The sequence below is a fragment of the Mesocricetus auratus genome, unplaced genomic scaffold, assembly GCF_017639785.1.
Source record: "Mesocricetus auratus isolate SY011 unplaced genomic scaffold, BCM_Maur_2.0 Super-Scaffold_100008, whole genome shotgun sequence".
Classification (NCBI taxonomy): domain Eukaryota; kingdom Metazoa; phylum Chordata; class Mammalia; order Rodentia; family Cricetidae; genus Mesocricetus; species Mesocricetus auratus.
Genome location: NW_024429192.1, coordinates 63,287,623 through 63,312,207, shown reverse-complemented (window position 1 = coordinate 63,312,207; position 24,585 = coordinate 63,287,623). Strand labels below are relative to the sequence as shown.

The 24,585-nt window shown below is 38.4% G+C and overlaps 1 protein-coding gene across 3 annotated transcripts in view; it reads left to right on the top strand.

Moving 5' to 3' along the window:
* The window catches only part of Ccdc50 (coiled-coil domain containing 50), a 61,779-nt gene that overhangs the window by 10,839 nt on the left and 26,355 nt on the right, over positions 1–24,585 (top strand). For 2 of the 3 annotated variants that reach the window (XM_005071591.4, XM_013114539.3), the window contains exons 2-5: positions 12,254–12,316; positions 13,274–13,400; positions 16,203–16,293; positions 21,796–21,913. In XM_005071591.4, the coding sequence (XP_005071648.1) occupies positions 12,254–12,316; positions 13,274–13,400; positions 16,203–16,293; positions 21,796–21,913 (399 nt within the window). Of the gene's footprint in view, positions 1–12,253; positions 12,317–13,273; positions 13,401–15,116; positions 15,441–16,202; positions 16,294–21,795; positions 21,914–24,585 lie in introns of those variants that run through there. The other variant, XM_040751006.1, reaches the window with a different exon arrangement.

Genomic DNA, 24,585 nt, shown 5'->3' with positions numbered 1-24,585 from the left:
GTATACGGACATCCATCTTGTCTTTCTGTTCAAGATGCAGGCAGCTGGCTATTTTCATATCAACGTGACACAAACTAGAGTTGTTGGGGAAGAGGGAGCATCAACTGAGAAAATGGCCAACCTCCCCATCTCTGCTCATGTCAGATGGGTGGGTGGTGGCAAATGTCTGTCAGCAGGCAGAGGCAGGCAGATTTCTTAGTTCTAGGTCGGCCTGATCTACAGAACAAATTCCAGGACAACCTAGGCTGTACAGAGAAACCCTGTCTCTAAAAACCCAAAAAGAAAAACAAGGAAAAAAGGAAAAGAGAGAAAATGCCTCTCCTAGATTGGTCTGCAGGCAAGCAGTGACTGATGTGTGACTGATGAGTGAGGAAGGCCCAGTCAGTTGTTGGTGGGGCCACCCATGAGACCAGGTGACCCTGGTGCATTTAAGATGGTAGGCTGAACAGACCGTTAGGTAGAAGATGGTAACCAACACTCTTCCATGACCTCTGTGTTCCCTTCTGCCTCCAAGTTCCTGCCTTAGGTTCCTGCACTGACGTCCCTCAGTGATGGACTGTGACCTGGGAGTTTTAAGAAGAAATAAACTCTTTAGTCCCACTTTGCTTTTGGTTGTGGTATTTGTCACAGCAATGCAAACCTTGACTAAGATGCCCATATTGCAACTCTGAGTATCTGGCCCCAGGAAACCTTTTAGCAAAAAGGTGCAGTCTGCATTTGGAACCAGACAGTTAATAACTGATAACATGGTCTCCCTTTACCCTGATAGTGAAGGCTTTGTGAGGACTGCTGACTAGAATAAGAAAAGCTTACCATCAATGAATGAAAGCAAACATTTGTTACTTTGCTTACTGGAAATAGCTTCACCCCAACAGTGCAGTTACTTGGTGTAGGACAAGGTTAGCAAATCAGTTAGTGTATGTGGGTAGTCTTCATGTAGGCTGAAGTGGGACAGATTTTTATCATAATAGAGAATAAACTTTGTTTCCTGCAATGAGTTCATGATGATAATGTAGATGTCCCTCCACAGCGAAGAGTATGAGGCTCTTAAATGAGAAGGAACCTGCCAGAATTCACAGTTTATCAGCTGGCAAAGAACTTAGAGTAAAATTCTGGATATTTTCTAGGAGCAGATGTACCTATATGTTACAGTAAGGCCATTATATTTCTGCATAATGGTTAAACAATATCATGTTTCCTACAGTTAAAGATACCAAAATGGTATATAGATTATGTAGAAAGTTTCCATTATAATGAAATTCAAAGTACAGAAATTTGGAAAATCCTTCTTGCTTTAGTCATACATAACTTTTTCCTGTATATTTTAACGTGTTATTTGGATTTTGCAAGGCTGTGCTTCTCAGTATGCAAATCTCATGCATTTCAATGGTGATGCTTTGATGATTGTTCTGTATCAAAACTGTAACTATGTGATTATTATTGAAAATGTTGCATTGCTTTGTTTAATCTTAGGCATTTGACTGTGAAAATTTGCAATGGAGAAACTAGTCAAATATTTTAGACATTCTGTTTCCCCTTGACTTATACTTACTCTGTTCTAGAAATGTGTTGTTGTTCCATTGGATGTTAGTTACAAAGCGGTTCTGCTTCTCCCCACTCATAGCAATAGCTGATTGTCCAGCCTTCACTGAAAATAAAGAACTCTCAAACATTCACACCTGCAGCTGGAGAGACGGCTGGCTCAGCAGTTGAGAGCATTTCTGCAGATTTTTAAAGGCCTGTAGTGACTTCATCTTCTAGTGTAGAAGCCCATATCTCAGTTACATGTGAGTTAATAAGGCCTTTCTAGAAGAGATACTTAATAGAAAATAACTAATAATAAGATGTTATTAACTTTGATGATGCCAACACTAATAATAGGCTTTATTGAATTCTTGTTAAATGGTATTTTATTTATCCTTCCTATGGCATAATTTATTTTATAAAACACTTGCCCCCATTTTAAAGAAAATATTTTGTGGATATAAAGGAAATAATTGTACATACTTATATCCTGGTGTTGGATACATGGATATATAACATAATGTTTAAATCAGAGTGAACACCTATTAGCCTGTGGAAATACTCATTTTATTGCCATTTTATATGGAGTGTTACTGTTCTATAATGCACCAAATTCCTGGTACCTAGAACTTAGCACACACTCAACTGTATTCCTTAGATGAGAAACATGAGGTTGACATTCTCTCGATGAGAAACAAAGAGATTAAAGAATTTGCTTACGGCTTTTTAGCTGATGAGTAAGCAATATGGGAATCCTGATCCATGTAGCTCCAAAACTGATGCTTTGTTTTCCTTGGAAATACTTCTTTGAAATAAGAAAGAAAATTCACAACATGCATTTTGCCACTGTGTGTGCTCTTTACCTTGGATCTTAGCATCCTTACTAGAATCCATCTCTGTGGTTTTTGCTTTCTTCCTCATGGTAATAGCTGATTTTCCAGCCTTTGTTAAGAAAAGAAAGCTATCAAGACTCCACATGTGGGGCTGGAGAGATAGCATACCAGTTAAGAACTCTAGGTGCTCTTTCAGACGACCTAGGCAGGATTCTTCTTACCACATGGGACAGGAGCTCACAACTGTCTTTAACTTCAGTCCTAGGGGAGCCAAAGTTCTCATGGCCAACTTAGGCATAGTATACATGTATTGTATACAGACCAGAAGCAATACAGCCATCCACAAAAAGTAAAAATTTAAATATTCATACATAATTTGAGTACCAACAAGATGAATAAGGTTTTCTTTCTCAAGAAATAAACACAAGGGATGGAGAGATGATTCAGAGGTTAAGAGCACTCGCTGCTCTTCCAGAGGTCCTGAGTTCAATTCCCAGCAACCACATGGTGGCTCAAAACTATCTGTAATGAGATCTGGTGCCCTCTTCTGACCTGCAGGAATACATGCAGGCAGAACACTGTATATATAATAAATAAATACATTCTAAGAAAAAGATAAATAAACACAGAAACAGCTTGGTATTGGTACAAAAATTGACAGGTAGACCAATGGAATTGAAAGCCCTGAGATTAATCCACAAACCTATGAACACCTGGTTTTTGACAAAGAAGCTAAAATTATACAATGGAAAAAAGATAGCATCTTCAACAAATGGTGCTGGCATAACTGGATATTGGCATGTAGAAGACTGCAGATAGATACATGTCTATCGCTATGCACAAAACTTAAGTCTAAATGGATCAAAGATCTCAACATAAATCCAGCCACACTGAACCTGTTAGAAGAGAAAGTGCGAGGTATCCTTGAACGAATGGGTACAGGAGACAGCTTCATGAACATAATACCAGTAGCACAGACACTGAGATCACAATTAATAAATGGGACCTCCTGAAACTGAGAAGCTTCTGTAAGACACAGTCAGCAAGACAAAAAGACACCCCACAGATTGGGAAAAGATATTCACTAACCCCACATCTGACAGGGGGCTGCTCTCCAAAATTTACAAAGAACTCAATAAGCAAGTCTCCAAAACACCAAAGGATCCAATTAAAAAAATGGGTGACTGACCTAAATAGAGAATTCTCAATAGAGGAGTATAAAATGGCAGAGAGACGCTTGAGAAAGCGTTCAACATCTTTAGCCATTAGCGAAATGCAAATCAAAGCAACTCTGAGATATCATCTTACTCCTGACAGAATGGCTAAAATCAAAAACACCAATGACATTCTGTGCTGGAGAGGATGTGGAGAAAGGGGAACACTCCTCCACTGCTGGTGCCAGTGCCAACTCCTACAGCCTCTATGGAAATCTGTGGAGATTCCTCAGGAAAATGGGACTCAGTCTACCACAAGACCCAGCAATTCCACTCTTAGTCATATACCCAAAAGACACCCATTCACACAACAAGGATGTCTGTTCCACTATGTTCATTGCAGCATTATATGTAATAGCTAGATCCTGGAAGCATCCTAGCTGCCCCATAACTGAAGAGTGGATAGAGAAAATGTGGTACATTTACACAATGGAGTACTACTCAGCGGGAAAAAAAAAACCCAATGGAATCTTGAAATTTGCAGGCAAATGGATGGCAGTAGAGGAAACCATCCTAATTGAGATAACCCAGATACAAAAAGACAGACATGATGTGTACTCACTCATACATGGATTTTAGACATGGATCAGAGGAGGGTCAGCCTACAATCCCAGTGCCAATGTGTCTGGGAAATAGGGAGGTTCCTAGAGATGCATGATGCCCCAGAGAAGTGGAATGAGGCAAGATCTCCTGAGCAGATTGGGAACATCAGGGGAGGAGAAAGGGAGCCAAGAAAAAGAGAGGGGGATAATAGGATGTGAGAAGAAGATATGGGGGAGCAGGAAGATTGAGTCGAGGTAAGAATAATAGAGGAGAGCAGGATGAGAGATTCCATAATGGATCGAGTCATTATAGGCTTGAGGAGAGAGCTGACACTAGTGAGATCTCCAGAGATCTACAAGGATAACACCAACTGGCAAACTAAGCAATAGTGGAGAGACTGCATTAATTGCCCCTCCTTGATGATAAGGTAGATGACTACTGTATATGCCATCCTAGAACCTTCATCCAGTGACTGATGGAAGCAGAGACAGATACCCACAGCTAAACACTGAATTGCATTACTGGATCCTAGTGACAAGAGATGGAGGAGTGATGAGCAAGGAAGTTAAGACCATGATGGTGAAACCCACAAAGACAGATGACCGGATAAGGGGGAGCTCTTGAATCCCAGACTGATGGCTGAGTGGCCAACAGGGGACTGATCCATGAATGCAGTCTCAGTAAGGAGGCCACAAAAATCACTGGGGCCTTGGGTAGTAGATCAGTGTTTATCATGGTATATGAATGATCTTTGGGAGCCCATTCCAAATAGAGGGATGCTCTCTCAGCGTGTACAAATGGGGAAGTGCCTAGGTCCTTCCCTGAATGAAATCACAGACTTTGGAGATCCCCCAAGGAGGGCCTCACCCTCCCTGGGGAATGATGTGGGGATTGGGTGGGGAGTTAGGGGAGCTGGTGGAGGGACAAGGGAGGAGAGGTGGGAGAGGGAGCAGGGATTGACATGTGAAGCATTCATGTTTCTAATTTAAATAAAAAAATAAAAAAAACAAAAATAAAACTTAACGTCACTCAATTTACATAATCCCTTTCTAAAGAGCTTTTATGAATTCCCTCATTTTTTTGTATTACAGTCTTTTGGTCATACTGGGAAACAGACTAGTTTCTTCTTTGTAACTACAGCAGGATGTCTATATAGACTTTATTTCTGTAGTAGGATATCTAATTTTAAAGTAAGTCTCCTTGTTTAACAGCTAGGAAATCAGGTCTGATCTATGTGCATACCTACATCATTGTTAGACTGAGTTGATTCTAGGAAGGTGTCCAGATCTCGGGGTATCTTCTAGGTACATTCCTTATCCATGAGATATGATGATATGTCAGAGTAAACTTGTGGGAATCTCAAGACTTGCTCATGTGTCTCTGACCTAATTTTTATTTTTACATACTCCAATGTTAATGGAAACTTGTGTAGATTTTGAAGGAGTTACTAGAGTGAAATTGTGAGTTTTACAGTTTATGGGAAACTTTTTTAGGGATATTTCACTTTGTTTGCTTATCTTATCATCTATATCTGCAATAAAGTTGGAAGTTTTTAGCACTGGTTGTTTATTTTTAATGAAATTGATTTATTAATGATAATAGGGGAAATATGTTAACCAAGCTTGCACTTGCAGAAGAGAAGTAGAGTGTACAGTCAGGCTCAGGGTAAACAAGTCTTGTAAGAGCTAGCACTTAAGGGAACTCTCTTGTTCTCTGAAGCCACAACCCAATAGGGCTTTTTCCCCCTAGTAAGCTGGGTTGGATGTGATCTTTTGGGTTTTAATGAGCACCACTAGGTTTATTCTACAGAGGTTTAAGGAGATGAGTGGCTTTTCTTTCTAGGCTAAGGCAAACAGAGAACTAGCTGCCAAACCAGATGAGGCCATAAAAGTGCCAGGGAACCCAGGGAACTGCTACTCAGAGAGTGAAACACATGGGTGGATACATGAACTCAAAGTAGGATATATAGATTCTTATAATCTGGATAATTTTAGAGGAAAATGCTTTAAAAAACTTCTGTGTGGTACTGCTTATATTGTGTGGTTTTCTTTTGAGGATGCCCTGTGACTAACAATAGTCTCTTGTTTTCTAGACAATGCGATTATCTCTATAGAATGAATGAACACCTTTAAAACAACAATGCTTTGGCCTGCTTCATTACTTATTAATGGCTACTTCTCTCATGTCACAGATGAGTAAATGTGTGTTTACACTTATGTGTTATCAGAATATTCAATTAGACAATCCTAGAGCCAGCCATGGTTACTTTTTTCTGCCTCCTTGTGCAGTTGTGTATCCATTGAGTGCCTCACAGAACCACATTGTGTTGTACAGCATACAACAGAAGTGGATGAGAGCTCCATCTTTTATAATGATGATTAGGAAATTTTATGTTGATTTGAAAATAATAAACATTTTAAAGCAGCGGTGCTTAATTTTCATGATAAAGTAATTTAGTTATTTTAAGTCCAAATATTCCTGGATTGTTGTAAAGTAGATCAACCATATAAGATGTAATTTTATGTAAGGAATGCAGGGAACACAAAAACATTTAGGAGAATGCTTTTTCAGTTGTGATCGGTTTGATTTTCAAGGCATGTTCACATTCATGAATATACACATTTGCTAATGAGATTTTGAGGGCTTTGGGTATGTCTTGATTGGAGTGGGATGGGAGTCTTGCTGAGTGAGCTCCATTAACCATGGTGAATGCCTACTCCCTTTCCTATTTGGCCATTGTTTACTTTAGCTTTGTGGTTATATCTGCACAGTGGTTGCCTCATCAGTGCAGAATGACTCTTCCTTTTTATCCTTCTGAAGTTACTAAACTACCATCCTTTGCCAAGCTAAGAGACAAGGGTCAGGAGAGATCTCAGGATATAAGCATCTAAAACTAAATTGGTGGCCAACACAAGAGCACTAATGTGCTCAAAGACTTTTAGTTGCTTGTAATTGCAATGTGGTTTAGGAATATTGATTAAGACAGGTATACTTCCACATGTACTTGGATACACATGTACTCACACATATCTGCATACTTGTGCACATGTGTTTACTTAAAGGTGGTGTTGGTTTTAGACATTTAATGTTGTGGAGCCTAATCAGGGTTCTAGTGATACATTTATCTATATGAACGCTGTCCCATCTGTCCACATCTAATTAATATCTAGGAAAAAGTCTTTGATAATGAAATTATGCTCTATTCCATATATAGTATATGTAGTGCACTATATAACTATTTAGTACCACCAGTGCCATGTAACAGTTTAGCAGTAGAAACATGGTTCATGGAACGGAGAACTCTGTTTTAAAATTTTGATTATAATTAACTCAGGCTGAAATAGATTCATGTGACTAGTATAGTGTTAGACAATATTTTGTTTCTAGATCAGAGATAAATTATACTTCAGTGGAGCCTTCAGCCTTTGGTCTTCAAATGAGCTGTCACCTGTTATGTGTCTGCCCAATGTTGAGCCATGTAGAATGCATATCCCACCAGTGTTAAAGGAGCCCTTGTGACTACTGGGTGCACTATAAGAAGATAGAGCTCTGCCACAAGTTTGGTGATCTTCTGCCTCAGCTCACCTCAGTATGTGAGTGTTCCACCAGGAGAAAGCAAGCAGATGCTGCTGTTCCTGGCGTCCCAGTATTCCTATCCCTCTGCATCTGCATTTCCTGAGATTAGACAGCGTCTGAAATGTCACTTTCTTTGGGTAGTTTTGGTTTACTACTGCCGAGGATTTAGCGTCATTTCTGTAACAAAGGAAGGAATTGTGTTTTCTGAATTCAAAGCTTAAATAATATGAGTAACAATTCTTTTATCCCCCTGCTGCTTCCTCCAGAGGTTTCTCTGCTGCTCTGAGCCCCAGTCATTTTCCATCAGATGGAAATTCCTGACTCAGCGTTTTTCTCTTTTAGTTCCCTTACCCATTTACTCTGTGGTCTTGATAATGAAGTAGATGGCCTGTGATATTAAAGTAGTACTTTTGATTTGACGACTTGTATCATCTCAGCATTTTCAGAACTGTTGGCCTATAATCTGCTGTGTCTGTGGTTAGCTATAGTTCTGCTTGCCAAGTAAGTGGTTTAAGTTACTGGTTTTACACTTAGCTTTGAATTTGAAGGAGGAAAAATAATCCTAAAACAGTGACTCAGAAATTTACTTTGATAAATTGCATAATACTAAAAATGTTGGGATCATATAAATTGTTTTACTTTAAAAAATATCTCTCCTGTGCTTAGCCTTGTGTGCTATGTGAGTCTTGTGTCTGTATATGTGTTATGTGTCTTGTGTCTGTATATGTGTTATGTGTCTGTGTGTGCATGCCTGTGCACATGTTTAAACCCATGAAGATTATCTTTCCATTCTATAATTTTGTGTTTTTTATTCAAATCCCAACATGAATGTCTTCCATATTTTATGCTAATAATCAAAGTAGTTTTCTATCTGTTGTCCTTACTGCAGGATTATTAACCTTGAAATGTCTTTATTACTTGATTTTTTTTAAAGATTCTTTTCCTTTCTGTTTTTGTCTTGTCAACTTTGCCTTGTTTTTTATTCACTTTACCTTATTAATATTTTTGAATGTTAAAAGTTTTTGGCAACCAGCAATTTCTGAAGTCATAGGATAGAGTTTCAAACCAGTGACTCAAGAAACTGGTTCTAAATTCTGTAAATTCCTATCAGTATCTTAGCACATATTACATTCTTTGCTTCAAAATACCACATACATCCTAAGTCTTCTTTTTGCTTGCCTTAACACACACAGATACACATACACACACTCACAAAGACACACACACACTCACAAAGACACACACACAGACACACACAGTTCTACATTTGGGCAGCATCATCACTCAGAAAACTTTTACTTTACAGGCCTGATGGCTAATATTCAACAATTTTTCAAGTATTAGATCATTTGTTTTTCTTTTAAAAGACATCTTCTCAGCTCACCAGTTCACTGATTCATTTATTGACTAGTTGACTTTGGGTTTTGTTTTTCTTTTTTTTTTTTTTTCGCATTTGCTTATATGTTTGTTTAGATGTGGTCTCATGTATCCCAGACTTTCTTCAAACTGATGGTGAAGCAGAAGATGATCTTGAACTTTTTGATGATCCTACCCTTATTTTTGTGCTTGGATTATACATGTGTATAATGGATAGAATGCAGGGCCTTGTGAATGCTGGACAAACACTCTATCAACTTAATTGTACTGCTATCCTTTTGGTATTTATTATTTGTCACTCTTTATATATTCTGGACATTAATACCCAGCCTGAGGTATACTTGGCAGAACATTTTCCATAGGCAGGGTTATGTTCTCAACTGTTTCCTGTAGTTTGCTCTTTTCAACTTGTCATTGCCTACTTAGGGCAGTATTTCACTCTGGGATGGTGGAAGGTTATATTCAGACACCTGACTTCTGGGTGGATTCTGTTTTCAGGCTCGCAGGTCTCAAGAAGGAGCCCACTCATGGACCTTGAAGTCACATAGTGTGACAGAATGGGTACCCTGCTGACCCATTACTTCAGTAGGATTCCAATATGTGACTGCTCTGGGCTTGTTCTGAGACTGGTCCCTTTACCAGGTCTACTGGGCTTATCCTTTGGATGATGCTTTCATTTCCCATGCTTCTCCTAGGGATCTATGCTGCTAGGGGTGTTGGCCTTGCTGCTTTCTGTTGTGTTGCTTTTCTTATTTCCAACATATTTCAGCTATTGTGTCACTTACTGCCTGCATGGATACAGGAAGCTCTTCCTCTTCTGTCTTTGAAATAGTCTGCTCTTTCTTATTCTGATTTTATTAGCTGGATCACATGGAGTGCCTTCTAGTTACTGTTCTTTCCCAGAACTGTCAAAGTTTTGCATGCAATCAGAATCTGTTAGTTTTGTTGTGTGCATACATTGTGTAGAGGAGGGGTAGAGATAACACCCACAGAGTCCCTGCCCTCAAGGTTTTGCAATTTATGGAACTGCCTGGTGACTGAAAGTAGATGTGGCAGTGAAGTTAGAGAACTAGGGACATTAAAGTTTAGTTACCAGTGCTTTGTTGTGTGTGCCTTAAGATGAGCTAGACTGTTAATATTGCTTGCTTCATATGGAGTAGGTTAGAGAAGGATCAAAGGTTCCATCCATCTTCTGAACTTGGCCAGGCTGTGAAGTGTTTTCTGCAGTGCCACTCTGGTTACTGATTTACAAAAATGTACACATTTGTAACTGCTTCAGCTTGCTTTATAGTGATACAGTGAACTCAGAGGAAGGCCTTGAATGGAATTGTTCAGAAAAATTGTACTAATAATATTCCTATCTAAATGAAATTACAGATTTGGAAGCTGTTAGAAAAACTCAGTAAACTTTGGAATTCCATGTCCATCAGTATGTTTGAAGGCATACCTCTCTATGTATACACATGTACACTTCCTATTATCTTCTTTCCTAACCAAGGCCCTAATCATACTCTGTACATACCAATTCAGCCTCTGCAGTAAAAAGATGTAAGACCACTTATCAATGATTGAATATGCTGCAGTCCAGCCATTTAGATATTTTAAAAATCATTAAAAAGAAATCAAATTCAGGTGATCATTAATCCTTTAAACTGTTATATGCCTGAGCATATCTTCACTTTTGAAGATTAGAAATATATATTATCAAAATAAGTGAGTTTATAAAATTGTATTTAAATTATCTGAAATTAAGAAATATATTACAAAAAGTTTAAGAAATATAGAAACCAAGAAGCTGATACATATAATTTAGAAACATGTATATTAGTTTATATTTCTATCTGTAATACTGAAAAATAATTTCTTCAAAGCATAGTCTGATGTAGTGTGTATTATAGACTTTGTTTGCTGTTCAGTATTATTACTGCTTTTGTATGGAGTCTCACTGTGTGCCTCATGCTGTCTGAACTTTCCATCTTTTTTCATCAACCTCGGAGTGCTGGGATTACAAACTTGCCATTCTTCCTGCACCTTCTCTTCTTTTCAAAAATGCTTTCCTCAGATACAGTATTTATAAGGGTAATATAAAAACTTGACCTAGTCTATCAGCGTAAATGTTTTCATTAATACTGTAGTAAAGGTCAGTTAATAAGGCCATCCATTTGGTTATATTCATCATTGGCAATACATTGTGAATACTTGTTTCCTATAAGTTGAAAGCACACGTGGATTAGCCAAGAAAAATTCTATATTAATAAATTGAAATGTTTTAGAGACTGACTCCATGTTGGTTAATATAGATTTTTCTTTTTGCAGTTCTTTCTTCCACAGTTTATTGGAGTTAAGAAGTGCAGTTAAATGGTCAGGGAAACAATGAGTTCATACTAATTAACACTGACTTTAAGTCTAGCCTTGCCACCAATGACTACATTGTATGTATAGTCCTAGTGTGGTCCATCTATCTGTCCCAAGATATTAACTAGAATAATTGCAAAGTACTTTCATTCTGTGAGTTCCCACCACATCTCCTCCCCCCTACACACTGAAGTGGGCACATCTCAAGAGAAGGATCCTTGAACTATAGGCTAAGGTGTAGTAAGATGCTATGACTCTTAAAACCCTGCTGGGAACCAGCTTTCCCTTAGCGGCAAGCCATGTGCAAAGCAATGTTGATTCTGGTTATTTTAACTGCACCTTAAAGAGGTGGATGGACATTTGTAGACCTCTGGGTTCCAAGCCTAGGGGAGGAAGAACTTCCCATTGTTTTGTGGCACAGTTACTTGATATTTAGCAGGCACTATGGGTTTTTATTTTATGATTTATTTTTGTTTAATGAGTGTTTGTGCATTTATGTATGTGCAGTCCATGGGTGCCTGGTGCCTGTGGAGGCCAGAAGAATGTGTTGGATCCACCTTTGTAAGATGATGTGTGAGTTGCTGGGATCCAAACCAAGGTCCTTTGCAAGAACAGTAATTGTTCTTAACCACTGAGCCATTTCTCCGCCCATCACTAGTCATTATTGTGAGTGAAGAATTAATAGTTTACTAGGCATTTTATGCATTGTGCATTATTTGGGCTGATAAACTGTAAAATATTGAAATTGTTCTGAAGTACACAAAATTCTTTTAATTTTATGGAGATGTGCTGTAATACGAAGTTCTCCATCCTGTTCTTCCTCTTCTACAGTGTGTCGAGATTTTGCTGTCCTGGAGGACCACACCTTGGCTCATAGCCTGCAGGAACAAGAGAGTAAGTAACAGCTCTAACTCATGAGCTAGCAGCTTTCTCTATAGTGGCAGCTTGAGGCTAGTTTCTTCCTTTGAGGTAAGGAGAAAGTCACTAGGTATACCTCAAATCTACCCTGAAGGATAGGTCTTGGCAAATGACAAGGGTAAATAATGAATTCTGCATGTTTTGAACTGAGTCAGGGATAAGAATAGTGTTCACTGTCTGAAGGAAAAGGAGAGACATTTCCCTTCCCTTCCTTAGGAGGGAGACAGTGGTTGTAAATTTATCTGCAGTATGTTGGAAACTTGCCCTTGAAATAGAAACAGGAAAATTTTCCATAGGCAATAGTAGTATCTATGTTAAGAAACACTGTGGATTTGTTTGTTGTTTGAGATAGGGAAGCCCAGACTGATCTGAAACTCCTTATATAGTCAAAGATGATCTTGGAAATCTGATCCTCCTGCCTCTATGTCTCAAGTGCTGGCATTATAGGCATGTGACACCACACCCAGTTGATGCCATGCTGAGGATGGGACCCAGGGGCTTCCCTGCATGCTAGGCATGCACTCTGCCAACAAAGGTATAATCTCAACCCCACATGGTGGATTTTTCTGAATACTATTTAGTGTCTTAGTAGAAAGTAAAACCCAATTAGATAGCAATTATGAGTTTGTGATTTGTGAGTTCTTGAAATGACAACAGAGTTTAGTAGAAAGAACACTGGCCCACTTAGCATGTCTGTATAGATATTCTGGCACTGCTACTTTTATGTCATGTGCTCTAAAGCAAATGGCTCACTCCTTTTGGTCTTGTTTTTCAGTGGAGTAATTCCTGAAGTACTTTCATCTGTTATTAAAAGCATAAAGTGGAGTGGTGGATGTATAGACCTTTTTAATGGCAAGACTGTTCTTAAATTAATTATAAGCTTTTTATTAACCAGTCAACACTTGTAACTCCTCTTTTAATGGTTCTGTCCAGTTGAGCATCATTTGGCATCAAACATTCAGCGGAGCCGTCTGGTGCAGCATGATCTACAGGTGGCTAAGCAGCTCCAAGAGGAAGACCTGAGAGCCCAAGCTCAGCTCCAGAAGCGCTACAAAGACCTGTGAGATCTGGGGAATGGTATTGATATGAAGCATGCCTATGGGAAGCAGCTGGGCAGGAAGCAGCCCCATCTAGCTCTGTTTCTTTTCTGTCTGGAATTGCAAATTGTGTGGTGGCTGTCCAGTAATTTTCTTTGGAAATTTTCTTTGTTACTGAAATATGGAAATGTTAGTCATAGTAGGCACACTTTTACTCTATGATTTTGAGCTGATTGGTTTGCCTCTTTCAATTTAGTCTTTGTACACATGATATGAAGAAAATAATCTCTTATCTGCTAACTGTAAATTTGTTTGGGGAAAGCACTGGAATAATAGACAGTATCATGGGTTCCTTTAGTTTTCTTAGCTGTGTTTGCTGCACCATCTTTCTTTGATTTCCTTGCTTTTCAAGAAGTACAATGTTCTAGAAAGTGCTGAATTGTAGAGTGATAGGTTATAAGTGCTAAATGTGGGAAATACCACATTTCTTCACAGGACCCCAAGGTTGGAAGCTCCTAAGAAACTAAGAATAGCAGCTTTCAGCCTTTACCCCTATAGTCTGGGTAGCTAGCAGAGCAGGTATTTTTATTAATAGTACCTTTCATTCAGATTGGGACTTTTAGCTAATTTCCAGCCAGGGTGACCAGTGTTGACTGCTCCTTACTCAAGTAGTCCTCCTGCCTCATGGTTCTGTCCATTTAGCTGGCTGAGCTGGAACTAGCCCTACCTAGAAGCAGACTGAAGTTGTGAAGCTAAGACTAAGCTTCACTTTCTTATCTTCTGTGTCACTGGTGACCTTTGGAATTTTGATCCGAGGTCCACATTGTGCTTCTACTTTCTTCCTGTTCCTAGTCACCTATGTCTATTTTTTTAATGAGTAAGATCCTAACATACTTGACCTGTAACCTAAAGTCTAAACCATTTTTTATGACTTATTCAGTGACATAAGAAGTCATAGCTCAGGACTTACAAAGTCAGGTCTACAAACTTTTCATTTAAGGATTGTTTCTTGCTACCTTGTCTTAAAATGAAATCTAATGTATATACACATTAGTATGTATAGATATACTTCTACTTTTAGGTATATCTACCAGCTTCCAAGAATATTAGAAACCAACATTTAGTGATGTAAATGAAAATTACTTTTATCTCCTTGAGTTTATTAGAATATATGGGTATCAGTCACTCCAGAAAAAGTTAGGGTTCCCCTGACAGTACTTTCTAATGTAACTTGCTGATTCTTAATATGGAGTATGTAATCATGTCTGAGACTCAAAGCATATTTGAAGATCGGTTGTTGGAGGGAAAATAAAGGGAGATATATTTATTTAGCAGGTGAACTGCAACTTATGATTTAAATTTTTCCAGCTTGCTTTGAAGTAGTCATTTCTAAACATAATTTTGTTCATCTTTCCTAGATGACTACTTTGCACAAGAGCTAACTTCCCAGAGTTATCACACTCTAGAATTTTAAAACTGTCATTTTTCAGTGAGGAGGCCTAGGTAATCTATTGAGCCTTGGGCAGTAGATCAGTATTCATCCCGTGTATACACACGGACTTTGGACTCCCATCCAACAATGTGAGATGCACTCTCACCCTGAACTCTTGGGGGAGGGTCTAGGCCCTGCCCTGGATGAAATGACAGACTATGGACACCCCCATGGAGGGCCTCACCCCCCCTGGGGAAATGAGGGGATAATGGGGGGGTTGGGAGAGGGCACAGGAAGAGGGGAGGGAAAGGGAGAGGGACCTGGAACTGACTTGTGAAGCAACCTTGTTTCTAATCTAATCTAAACTGAAAAATAAAGAATAAAACTGTCATTTTTCTTAATACCTGAAACCAGAAGACTCTGTACCCAGGATTGTATTTTGTAGTTACTTCGGAGAGAATCAGACTGCTTAAAGATGCTAGGAGAGAACTGCTTGCTGCTCTGGGGGAGACCTTGAGTTTTGTTCTGATTACCAGTTCACAACCATCTAGAAATGCAGTTCCAGGCATGTGATGCTGTCTTCTTGCTTCCTTGGGTACCAGACATGTGTGGTGCCTATTCACACATGCAGGTACTTAATATAGACACATACAGTAGAGGAATATATCTTGAAGGCGCCATTTTAAAAGTTCTTTTTCTCTTACAAAAATAATTGCCCTGGTTTCTCCCATCTAAATGTATAAAATACTTGTTTCTTCTGTATTGAACATCATGTTGCGTCCATAGTAGGTATTGCTTACATTTCTGTTTTATGTATTAATATGAAAATCAAATAAATAAGCAGAAAATTAAAAACATGACACTGTGATAGCAATGTTTCTAATGTCCAAAGCCTTGAGAAAATTGACATTTTCCAAAGAAGCCTCCACTCGGAACCATAGTTAAAAAATGCAAGCTCTTTTTGTCTTTTAAATTTTAACACATCTTTTAGTGTTTGCTTTTAAATTTAAAAACGATACAGGTCTGTTGTGCTGTCTATACTTCTGTTCATCCTCTCTGCCTGCCAGCCCCACCTACCCTTGTTTGTGCCTTGCTATTGACCATTCAGCTCTTTATTAGGACCACCTGGTGTTTTAGCCAGGCACGGTAACACAGCTTCAGAGTTAAACAAATGCAGCATAAAAAAAGTCACACACTGTAAAATAATATTCTACCACACTTTGTGATCCAACTTTCTACTCGGTTCAGTTGGACATTGATCCTTTTGGTCATTGTCATGCAAATTGAATTAAAATATGTAACAGCATACAGTGAGTATTCAATAAACTGTATTGTTTAACAAAAATGTTCCTTTGTGTTTTTTATTTATATCACGTTTACCTTTGTTTTCCAGTGAGCAGCATGATTGTGAAATTGCTCAGGAAATTCAGGAGAAGCTGACCATTGAGGCAGAGAGACGACGTATTCAGGAGAAGAAGGATGAGGTATGACTTTATTGAGGTCTGCATCCCTGGAAGAGGTTTAGTTCAGTGCAGCCTTTCTGGATGGCTGGAGGACTCCTCATTTGGAGTGCAGTAGGGCCTAGGTATACACTGTTTGTGGCCTCTTGATGGCTTGTGTTCCTGGGAAAATCTTGGCATGAAATATGAATTAGTTTTCTAGCACTACTGACAGAAGTTATCTCTGGTGTGATGACTTAACAGCATAGGAACATTTTCTCAGAAACAAGAAGTCTAAGGTGAACTTCTCTGGGAAGCTGTGCTCCAGCTCCCCACATCAGCCTCCATCTTCATTTTCATAGGCAGGAAGCTCATGATGGTTCAAGGACCCTGTTGTATCCTTTATGACCTTAAATAAATATATACACAAAGGCCTCAAACAAGGCCATATTCTGATGCTTTGAGTGTGTGAAATGCTGGGAGCTTGCTAAACTCTCTGAATCTGAGAGCAACTTTTGTGAGCAAGCCTAGAGTACAGCTCACACTAGAGTGAGAAGTCAGTTCTTGTGAGGTCCCAGGAGCTGGCACTATTCTCACTGTCTTTATATATGCTGACCTAATGAATGTTAAAGTTTGTTCTTAAAGCCAAAATGAATACAGTTGACAAAGATGCTTAGATTGTGAGACAATGAATTTGCATGCATTTGTTGTTATGTTGTTTATTTGTAATAATCTATACTGAGAATTTCGTTTATACTAATTCTATGTTTACCTTCTTTCACACATACAGCACTGTAGAAATGATTGGTCTATTTTAATGGTAGGTAGGCTCATTGTTATATATCCAGAAACACCTATCATAGCTTTAGGGTGGGGGTGCTAATAATCATATAAAGTGGCACTCTTCTGGGCTGGTTGGCACATGTCCCTTTTAAATAGATCAGGGTCATTAGTAAATTAGCTTACATATAAAGAGCCAGCTTTGCTCCTTAAGGTTTGTTCAGTAACCAATGAGTGTGAGATATCTGAGCAGTTGAGATTCAGACATGTGGCTTGCTTCCTTTTCTGTGTGTATCACTTTGGTCACAGTAGAGGCATTTGTTGGTGTTTTTAAAATGAATCAAGAGAATGTATATTTAGTTGACTTAATGCTTTGGTCACAGTAGAGTCATTTGTTGGTGTTTTTAAAGTAAAATGAAGGAATGTATATTTAGTTTGTGTGTGTATAGAGGCACACCATATTTTGTACATTTAAATCTTGGTCCAGATACATGTTATGCACAACTATTTTAGGAAAGATTTTTTTCTTATGTAAATATTAGCGTAGCTAACCTTGTCATGCAAGATTATGGTTCTGGTCTAACAATTTGAAGCCATCTGTACTACGAACTGCTCAGAGATAAACTTAATAACCAATTTATAATCAAAACAAATCCAGTGTAATGTGTACTTATCCATAGTACTCTCAGGGTATTAAGATTCTATAAAAGTATATTTAAACAGATTTTGTTAGTACACTTTTCTGTGTTTTGAACAGCAAAATGCTTGTATACATACATATTAATAAGGCTGAGGAAAGGGGGAATTCTAGTTAAGAAGAGCCTGCTTTTCAACTTTTCTACCTGTAGCATTTTCCAGTTTTCCTGGCTTTATAGGGTAACCCTTGGCATTACACCTGCATTGAAATGCCCACTAAATTAGGCATTCGTATGTTAAATGCTAATGCTAAAGTACATCAACAATCTAATTGAGTGGTTTTGATGGCCCCACTTTCCCTCTTCTTACAATCATTTAAATCTCATATTTTTATGTCACGTCTCATATCTAAGTTAAAATTATCTTTCTGTTAGCACTATGCTGATTGGAGGACAGAGGTGAAACCCTTAAGGGAGAATTAACCCTGAAATAATCCTGTGTAGTGTAGAATTTCCCTAAGGTCCTTGGTCCTGGATTAATAGTGTTCACTCTAGGGAAGCTCTGAAGGCTACCTGGGCTGCAGTAGTGGCTGAGGTAGAACCCTGAGCCACCATTCCCTGCATTATTCTCCTGTGCCTTGGCCACTTGATAGATATTGTTAAGGGTCCTAGCCTGGATCCAGATTCTGCACTGTCCAGAGCATGATATTTGGCCCCTTCAAGAAAGTCTAGAAATGTATGTTTTCATTGCTTTCTTCCAGCATCGTTAGAGGTCTGGAACAATGTCCTTCATATGGTAGACACTAGAAAAGAGACATAAAATGTAATAGCAGACTCACATTCTAACTAAAATGTTTACTGCCTGGTCTTCTGTAAATGGGTTATTTTGCAGATTTGCCCAAAGTAAATATACCTGATAAATCTGATAAATTAAAGCTTATTGTGCCTGAGTTCACAAACCGTTAAGGTTTCTTGAAAATATGTTTGCCTATTTTGTTTCATAAAACAAGAATTTTACAAGGTTCATATTTTTTAATTTAATAAAACAACTGTCATAAAACAAGACTGAAAATTCCTAGGTTACCTCTTAACTTAAAAGATTTCTTCTATCCACTTTTAAAAATGTTAAGATGCATTCAATTTAATTGATTTACTATGGGGAGTAATTCTGATTGAACTCAGAGCCTTGGGTATGCTTCAGATACTTTTTCACTAAGTTGTTCCCTCAGCCTTCTTTGTGCATTTTAAAGAGTTAACTACAGTGAATGTTTTGAACTGAGTGGTTTGTGTTTGTTTGGAGACCTGTTGAGACAGCATGCTCTGTTCTGGAAGATGTGTGTTCACAGGAAGGGAGCTAAGGATCCAGAAGACTGTTTATATGCAAGTTGACCAGTTGACTGGCTGTCTGCAGCTCAGTGAGTAATACTAGCAGCCTTTAATGTCAGAGGAAAGCACTTTGGTCATGACTGTAATGGAGCTGGAAAGCAGAAGGACCCCCTTTGGGGCCTGTGACCTGAGGACACTGGCAGCTATTCAGTCATGTCCTTCTCTTCAACTCTAGAAAGCCATTTCTTCTGAAGCACCTAGAGTTACTGAGAAATTAGAAGAAAAGAAAATGTTTGTTGTCAAGTACCTTACATGTATTCTTATTCTTGCTGGATAGGCCAGCCAGTACCGTAAAGGAGGTTATGATTCTTGTTCTGCTGCTCGTCAAGGTAGGGATAGTGCCTGGATTATCACTAGGACTGAACTCGGTACCAAGAAAGCAATGAAAAGTTTCAGAGTGCCGTTTAATAGTGTTTACTGGCCACTGGGCCTGAGTACTTTCTTCTGTATTCTTCCCTTCAGTTTTTAGAGCAGTGTTTGTGCTCACTGTAAAGCCAGCACTTAGGGAAATGTTATTTTGGATGTAGGAAATAGTGTGACTCGACATTTGTGCTGCCTTCCGCTTCTCTGATCAGCAGCATAGGAACTGGAGAGAATATGTATATAGAATAATAGTTTTGGCAGTAGATGCTACCCTATCTGCCCTCTCTCTTCTTGGTTTGTGTGTTACTTAGTAAGATCTCAAGGTAACAGTTCTGGCACACTGGTACCTGTGAAAGCCAGCAGATTTATTTGGACGGTTGTTGTCAGAGACATTTGAGTTTAAGGTTGAATAGCTTTTATGCTCTTTATCGTACCTAGATTAATTAGAACCTTAAGAAATGTGTCTGTCTGTCTCATTATGTCACTTTTAGATCATCTGGCTTGAACTGGACTGAGAACAAAATCACCAAAGGGACATTTTTCTGTCAGTACACTGGAATTTCACTTTCTGGTGTGGAAAAGCATAAAGTAGGATTGTCCCCTTCTCTTTACCACTCACTCTGAGCTGTGGCATTGCGTGAATACCTGCTCAGGTGTCTGCATTGTATAATCTGAGAATTTAAATAAATTACAAACAGAACTTGACTGAAAACCATTTGTTAATACCATTTAAAGTTTGAAACTGGACAGTAACATCCATATTGTCAAATATACAAAACTATATTCATATATGATAAAAAATATTTGTGTTACAGTCATAATTTTATTTCCTGGCATAGCATCTAACTTGCATTTATCTACTTATTTATTTGCTTATTGATTTGGGGGGGGATAGGGTTACTCTGTGTAATAGCCCTTACTGTCCTGAAACTCACTTTGTAGACCAGGCTGGCCTCAAACTCACAGAATTCTGCCTGTCTCTGCCTCCTGAGTGCTGGGATTAAAGGCTTGCACCTTCATGTCTGCCGTGTCTGGCTCTAACTTGTTTTTTGTTTTTATTTTGTGTGTGTGTGTGTGTGTGTGTGTGTGTGTGTGTGTGTGTGTGTGTGCGTGTGCGTGTGTGTGTGTGTGTGTGTGTGTGACAAGTCTGCTTCCTTTGAATGGGTTATTTCAATTTTTATGCATTCTTTTACTCTACTCTTTTGGACACATTTAGAAACTCCAGAAGGAAGAAAAGTGCTTTTTATCCCTACTGTGTTTATCCCATTTAATAAAGAGCTATCTCAAGTTACCCATGTTCTTGACTTCACTTGTATGATGTGCTTTCTTGCCCAGTTGTCTGAACCTTGAAGAACATGATGGGATATGGAGCTTCTCTCCAGAAAAGCACACACTGTACACAAAAGTTTTTGTGCTCTTCTATGGGGCTCTCATGGCCAGAGTCTTGTTGTTCAGAATACTACTTCCCAAAGCAGAACTATTGGTATCCTTACATCTACTCATATAGTGCAGATCACAGACCCTGAAGATACAGTGCCTGTGACCCACCAACCATCTTCTGGCCCACCATTTTGCTGCAGTATTTTATATCTTATATTCTTTAAGCTTTTGGCCATTCCTGGTACCAATAAACCTAACAGCCTTGCTCATCTGTGATCTGGACGTTGTCTGTTGAAATGCCATTCCTTGTTTAAAGCGTAACAGTGCAGAGCTGCAGTAATTCCTTGCATTAGTATTCCCTCTTTGGTATCTCTGTAGCTATTCAGTTGTGTTTGAGGCATGGTCTTCCTGTTACTGGGGTTGTTTGTATGCACCTTTGCTGTCAGTCATTACAGAGTGATAATATTTGGGGAGAGAATTAGAATCCATAGCAGCTGCTCAGAATGGGGCCTGTAGATGCCAGGCAGAGACTCATCTTCTATTTTTTTTTTTTGTTAACACAGCAGTATTCCTGTGAAAAGCCAGCTCAAAATCACCATGCGATTATTTTTACAATATTTATATTGAAATTATAAGCTAGCTTATTAAGTTTTATAACTTGCTATTTCCTTGCCAATCCAAATCATCTATTTGGATGAAAGACTTCAAAAGACATTTTAAAAATTATGCTGGAATTAGCTATAGATAAAACTACTTTGACTCTTCATAGATTTAGCTAGCTTCTTGTTTAAATTAGAGAAAAAATGAAACCCAGTGTGCTTTACTAGATTTTGTGTCCCACTTGCTGAGCACTCATGTTGGTATTTTAATGATGTTTGATGAATGCATGGAAGGCTGAAGAGCCTTAGACATCAGACCAGAGAGACAGGAGGAACTCCAGTGTGCCCGCCTCAGCCTTCTTTACTCTCTGGTGATATGTTTCGCTTCCTTTTTGCTTTTGTAGGACATAGCACGTCTTTTGCAAGAGAAAGAGCTACAAGAAGAGAAAAAGAGGAAAAAGCACACCCCAGAGCCTGTTGGGGGCCGTGCTTTTGGAGACAGCTACTATCATGAAGATGGAGGTAACAGCCAATGCCTGTATCATGACCTTCCCCGTCCTTAGCTCAGCTACAAATCTCCCTTTTCAGTTGGTTCACAAAGTCAGCTGAGGGATTAAGGAACATGGCTCTTGTCCCAGACCCTGGGTGCATTTAGATTTGTGGCAGTCTTCTGTTTGAATTTTAAATTTATATCCTATTTCATTTTAATGAATGACTGTATTTCTTATTCATGGGACAGCCATGTTTTTACTTAGAACTTGAATGTGGCTTTGTAACACTTATGCACTCTGTGTGCTGAAGCCATTGTAGTGCTGTGTTACTGTCTAAGCAGAAAATAATGTAGTGTGGCAAGCTACACTAGTGGGTGCAGTTCTGGGTTTGACGTTTTCCTCCAAAAGCCCGAGCAGTGCTGTTTGAGTCAGGAAGGTATATCATGCATCAGTCACTGGGTAAAAGCTTTCTTCGTCCTTTTTTCCCCTCTGATTACCTGCAATACCAACCAAACTGTGAAATTCACTGTCTGCTATGGTCTTGATGATTTCCCTGCTGTTTGATTAGCATGTAGAATAACTAATGAAGGGGAAAAAAGCCCCTCCATGTGTCTAGTGCCGCTTTTCATTGTGGTGGTGATGGTATGGTGGTGGGCATTATCTCTAAGTGTGTTGGGAACAGAATATTTGCAAACACAGAGCTAGTTCAGTTCTTTCAAAGATTTGTCAGATGAAGGAAAATCTTCTAGATCTTACTGATATTGAGGTTCAGTTTCAAGACTGTACTCCAGGGACACCATTAAACAGAACTGAAGAGCATATATAGTAAACATTTCACATCAGTGATCCTAGAGGACCTTGAAAACCAGTTATCAGCCACTTTAGAGAATGTATATCTTTGCCTTTAATGACCCGAGTTGGTGTGTATATAGGTGGTAGGATTCTTGTAACTTGAGAATACTGTGGCCCAGTCACTTTTTTCTCTTTTTCACTAACATGTTTGTAATTGGTTAATAGTCAGCTCTGTCCTGTTTGGGAAGTAGCTTGATGTCTTCCTCGGTATGCTCAAGTATTTTTAAAGAGCTGTCTTTATTGTACACATTTTCAGTTGAAATTGCATATTGCATCTTACATAATGAAAGAAGGTTGTTATTATTGTTTTATATGGTAGGAAGCACAAGGTATGTAGTTACTTACTGTCCTTTAGTGTCAAAATCTTAGAAATGCAGAATTTGTACTGTGCTGGGTTTTGTTTGTTTATTGTTAAATTTGCTCTTGAAGCATTCTACTATAATAAAAATAACTTCAATTTTTTAATTTTATTTTATGTGTACGGGTGCTTCCTCTTAACATATGTCTGTGCACTGCATGTGCCCATGGAGGTCAGAAGAAGGCATCAGATTCCCTGGGACTGGACTTACAGATGTTTGTGAGCCACTGTGTGGGTGCTGAGAATCAAACCCTGGTCCTCTGGAGAAGCAGCCAGTGCTCTATACCACTTAAGCCATCTCTTCAGCCCCTCTGTTTTAAAACTTTAAGTGTAAAACACATTAGGATAGCAGAAGAGTCAACTAAAATGTCCATTTTAGGTATTTGTATTAAAACCCACACTAACTTGAGCTGGTACACAAGCCTGTGTGTTTGGATTATAGTACTTATATCCTGATGAACTTTTATTTTAGGAGACTATTTAAAACTTTGTATGGTTCTTCTTTGTTTTTTTTCCTTCAGGAACACCTAAAATTATATTTATTTTATCTACTTTTATAAACTTGTAGAGCGTGGAATGTAATAAACTCTTGTTTCAAAGTGCTAAGAGAATATTAAGAAATAGAAAATGTTGGTTACTCCAAGTTTGTATGGACACTGGTATTTATTCTGCTTTGGTGACAATATACTGTTGTCATTTACACACCCTCCAGTTAGACCTAGTTGGGTTCCATCAGGACTATGCTATTCAGGTCGTCTTTACAAAGCAATTATTATGTTCTATATAAGGATTCTTTCCCAACACACATGATCAGTTCTTATATATTCTACTGTATCTTTTGTTTTAATCTGATTTTTGCCTTAATTATGTAATAATTACAATGTGTCAATATACTTGCCCTTTCTTATGCTATGCTACACTTCAATAAATCTTAAAAAAAGATCATCTGTAGATTATAAATTTGAAATTATCTAAAATATTTGTGATTGTTCATAGAAAAATAGCATTAGGTATTTCTTTGTAGATCCATGTTTATCTTCAAGGCCCGATAACACAATCTTATTTGTGATTATTTCCTAGTACATGAATAACCTTTGAGAACTATCCCTTCAGTCCCTTAGGACAATTTGTAGTTTGAAAAGTTGTTTAATCTGACTTTTTTCTCATCTGTAAAATGAAATTAGAAAAATACATTTCTCATATAGATTTTGAAAAGATCAAATTATGTAGTTTTGGTGAATGAAAAATTTTGAAGTAATACATATATAAAACATGTACATATATGTACATTTGTATTTTATTTAAACAAATCTTACCTTGGAAGACAAACATGGAGGCACACTTACAATATAGATACATGTGAATATGTTTGTGTGTCATATGTACCACACATGATTGCCAACGAAAGCATTAATTGTATTTGCCAAATAACTTGGTCTCAAGAACATTCAAATCTCTTTTTACAACCAGCAGGGGTTGGGAAAGACTTAAGC